Source organism: Miscanthus floridulus, chromosome 7, assembly GCF_019320115.1.
Source record: "Miscanthus floridulus cultivar M001 chromosome 7, ASM1932011v1, whole genome shotgun sequence".
Classification (NCBI taxonomy): domain Eukaryota; kingdom Viridiplantae; phylum Streptophyta; class Magnoliopsida; order Poales; family Poaceae; genus Miscanthus; species Miscanthus floridulus.
The window spans coordinates 133681354-133685974 of record NC_089586.1 but is presented as its reverse complement, the minus strand read 5'-3'; the positions used below and the strand labels follow the sequence as shown (position 1 = coordinate 133685974).

Below are 4621 nucleotides of genomic sequence, written 5' to 3'. Positions count from 1 at the left end.
AGATGGCCTGGTTGGCGCTCCAACCAGAAAGGCTGGCCGGGAGTACGGTCCGACTCCGACTGAGTTCCCCGACTGGGAATACGCTGGATCTACTCGCGCCAGTCCTCCCGACCGAAACGATCGGTGCCGACCAGGAGTAACCGACTGGGGACGCCCAGTCAGTATGGTCTCGAGGAACTGGCAGAGCAGATAAGCGCGAGCCGCGCCTAATCCCAAGGGCGCAGTCCGACTCGCCCGACCCCAAGGGCACAGACTTCGTCTCGTCCGATCCCAACAGGATGGAAGTCAACTACAATACCGAGGTTCGTACCCTGCCACGCCCTGTGCATGCGCTGGGCGGTGCCGTCTTATCATATCAGACGTGTTCTGTGCGGTACCGACTTACAACAGTGTTGTAGGCGCTGTCATCTGCCATACCGGGCGGACACTGTGTGGGCTGTCAGAAACAGTAGAGCCTGAATAGTATGGTGGGCGATGGTGGCATAAATAGTAAGGCGGGTGGCTGCCATCCGGTATCCGAAGGCGTGGGCAACAAGACTCTAGAGGCATGGCAACAAGACTAAGCAGCTCATGTATTCACTCTCTCCCTCTTGTAAGGCCATCCCCTTCAAGCTATAAAAGGGGATGCGCTCTCTCCTAAAACGATAGACAAACCCTCCTGAGAAAAAAAACATAAGTCACAACAGCCACACAGGCTCAACAATACTGTGACCCTCGACTCTCGAAAGGGTCTACACGCTCTCAAACATGTAGCGCACGTTTGGGCTCCCGTCACTCTCTTCGCTCGGATCAGAGTCCGACCGGGTCTCTTACACCCCCCCCCCCCAACTCATTCTTCACTCGTTTGTACCCCCACTACAGACTTCGAGCACCTGGACTCAGAAATAAAGTCATTGATCGACTCAAACTGGACGTAGGGCACGTTGCCTGAACCAGTATACATCCTGTGTCATTGAATACTAGGTCACATCTGATCACAACGCAAGATAAAACTATAAATATTTATTTGTAGGTCACATTTCACACCGACACCTTTCTACTAATAGGCCACGCCATGTACACTACCAAACTCTGGTTAGTAATCTCATTCGGTTTATATATTCTAATATTGTTTACGTCTTGGTTCAAGAGAGCCCATGACAAGCTAAAACGTTTATAGATATGTTCACTCCCATAATTAAATAATATTCTGCTACTTTTCTTTGTCTCATTGCCATTTGTTTAGTCTTTTCTTTAAAATTAGTGTCATCAAAATATCCCGCAACAATGCATGGGGAATTATCTAGTTAGTTATTAACGAGACATACATTATATGAGCATTTCCAAGAAATTAGCCACAAAGATTAGCCAAATTTACTGATTTAGTTACTCTATAAAATAGATTTGACAAAAAATATTAGAGTACTCCAATAGACCGTAAAACCAAGAGGCTGGATGGTTACTGAGGTGGCTATCCAAAAGTAGAGAGCGAATGAGGTGGGATGGAGAGCTACTAAATTTGGAGAGTTATTTACAGAGTCTGTTGGAAATATTTTTCCTTTAATAATAGTTAAATTTATCTTTAGAAAACGATTTGGCTAATCTCTTGGAGATGCTCTAAGACGGCCGTCTGTCTTACCCGTGTCTATTAACGAGTGGCTTATAAAAGACCTCACCCATTTCTCTTCTTCCTCAACGAGCTCACTCACTTGGAGAAGTTCTTGTGCGTGGTGAACAACACTAGATCTTCAAGGAAAGTCCATTTTTCAAGGGACACGTTTTGATCTTATTTTTTAGAGTAGGTGCCTGTAGGAGGTTAGGATGTGCCCTCGTATGCTTCTTTTGTGTTTCATGTTTTTTATGCTTTGATGGTATTATTAACAGAGGCATGTTTTTTAAGACGACCGCCTCTGTTAATCCTACTAACAGAAGTGAGTTTCTTAAGGCATCCGCCTCTGGAAATAGCCGAACACACATCATTTGCTAGAGGTGGCCAGGTTGTCCGCCTCCAAAAATCCTCTCTGCATTAGAGGGAGTCAAGATCTGAAAATTTTTGTAAAGTTTTGAAGAATAATAGGAGTGATTTGACAATTCTTTTATTAGGAGCTGTCAGAGGCGATCTTATATACTCTCTCTATTCCAAATTATAAGTCGCTTTAACTTTTTTAGTACATCCATTTTACTATGCAGGTAGACATCATCTATTTTGCTATGTATCTAGACATATTATTATATCTAGATGCATAGTAAAATGGACGAAACAAAAATGTCAAAGCGACTTATAATTTAGAACTGAGGGAGTATATGGTTGGTTACGTCCATTTTATCATATAGATATATAATGGATAATAAACAAAAAGTTGATAATGACCTCCATTTAAATAAAGGAAATTAACAAAATAAGTAAAAGTTTTTTATTTCACTTCTACTATATTTCAGGTGCCTGAATTTTAAGGTGATTTTAGGCAACACTCTTGTACCACCAACTAGTGCAAGTAAATTGTTATTTTTGTGATTTATTATTTGTCTTTGTCTCATAACATATTAAATTTTTGTCCTTGTCTTCCTATAGAAATAATTGTAAATTGTTAATTGTCTTTGTGCCAACACAAACTAGATTTTATCGGGTTTGTGGTTTGTCTAACGAATTTTTTATTCTCGGTATCAAAAATTACAGATTGCGACTACAGAAATTACAATGAACGAAATCTGTAATTTTAATATAAAATATATGCAAAAAGAAACTAAATTTCAGTCACCTGAATTTTAAATTTTAGCAAACCCCTTTTTATTACACGTAGGTACACATGCCAACAAGTAGTAATAAAAGGGAAAATAAAGGATCGGACGAAATCATGTGTGCAACCAATGAGCCATGATATCTGATCTGATGCATGGAGATCGACAAGGCGACCACGCAGCTAGGGTGTGAGACCGAGATACTCCGCCGTGAGAGGCTTGAAGATGCCGTCGGACTCGAGCGCCGCCGCCAGCTGCGGCCATATGTAGGCGCTGAGGAGCCAGGAGCCGTCTCCTCCAGGCCGCGCTCCGACGGACAGGTAGCCTGAGCAAAGCCTCCCGTAGTCGCACATGGGCAGCGCGAGCGCGGCGTCGCCGAAGCCGAAGTCCGTGTCGAGCGGGAACGACGCGAACACGGTCTGGTTCAACGTCGGCGAGCCCATCCCGAGGACGCCCTTCTCCATCACGTGCTCGGTCTTGTGCACCTCCACCCAGTCCACCAGCTCCTGGAGGTACTCGTCGTAATCTATGGACGTGATGATCTCCCGCACCATGGCCGCCACCTCCGCCAGCGGCTTCCTCCGGATCTCCTCCACGACGGCGCCACCCAGGGCGTAGGCCGTGACGTTGCCGAAGTAGTTGCGCATCGCGGGTACGAGCTCGGGCGACTTCACCCTCCGCCGCGCGTCCACCATCCAGCCCATGCAGCACCGCTCCTCGGGCACGCGGGACGCGGCCACGACGGCGGCGAGCACCTTCCACAGGTACGCGGACACCGCCTGGACGCGCGAGGGACGCTGGAGCTCGGTCACGGTGGCCATGTCCCGCAGCTTGGCGATGTCGCTCGCCTCGACGTAGTAGAGGCGCTCCAGGAAGCTGGCGGCGGCCGTCAGGGCGTTCACCGTCCGGTGGTCGTCGTACGTGGCGAACATGGCGTCGAGCGCGTCGCTGTAGGCCGGCGGGTCGCGGGGGCGGAACACCGAGCGGTCGTGGTTCACTGACACCGCTCCCGCTCCCACGGTGGCGATGCTCCCGCCGGTCCGTGCCAGCTCGGACCACATCCTGACGCACATGGTGATGGCGTTGCCGTCGTTGAGGAGGTTGTTGTTGGCCCACACGACGGAGAAGGCGCCGCACGCGAAGGACAGGAGCTGCACCGAGAGCGTGACGTCCTCCGGGTACGGCAGCATGATCTTCTTCAGGGACTCCTCCGCAAGGCCGTAATCTAGGCTGCCCAAGGCGACGCCGACCTCTCCCACGACGAGCTCCGCGCCCTGGTTGTGGCAGTGGAGCTCGGGGACGCCGGAGCTTGGGTTGATGACGATGCGGCCGGCGAGAGGGTAGAAGTGGCTAAGCAAGGTCGGCAGGACGTCCTCGAAGGTGGAGACGACGGCGTAGAAGCCGCCCGGGCTGGACTTTGGCAGCTTGGGGTAGAGGCATACTATGGAGGCCTGCACGTTGTCCGGGTAGAGATCTAGGTTTGAGAAGGTGACGACGTGCGGCTGGAGGGAGGGGTCGGAGGCCTTCACAAGCCGGCGACTCAACACGCGAACGGGCACCTCAGAGGATCCTACGGTAGGCATGTTTTTCAGTCTAGCTAGGAGCTGCATGCAGATGCTACTACTGGTCGATCGATAGACGCTTACCAAATCTGGTTGCTTGATATATATGTATAGGCGCGCGAGTGGCGAGCAGAGGCAAGCTGCGTGATGAATGATAACCAGTGTCCACTGGTCCATCGCATCTCTCACTACTGGAAACTCAAATTTTTCTGTCAGTGCAAAACCGATAGAGAAATGCAAATAACCGACACAAAAATTAGGAAATCAATTTTTCTGTCGGTATACTGACAGGAAAACACCGCCAAAAATAGAGCGACAGAAATATCGAATTTTTCTGTTGG

The 4621-nt window shown here is 49.0% G+C and overlaps 1 protein-coding gene across 1 annotated transcript; it reads right to left on the bottom strand.

Moving 5' to 3' along the window:
- Positions 1-2833: 2833 nt before the first annotated feature.
- Positions 2834-4301, bottom strand: LOC136464893 (coniferyl alcohol acyltransferase-like). The gene has a single exon (XM_066463842.1). The coding sequence runs from the start codon at positions 4299-4301 to the stop codon at positions 2901-2903; it is 1401 nt and encodes a 466-aa protein (XP_066319939.1). The 3' UTR covers positions 2834-2900.
- Between the last annotated feature and the right edge of the window lie 320 nt (positions 4302-4621).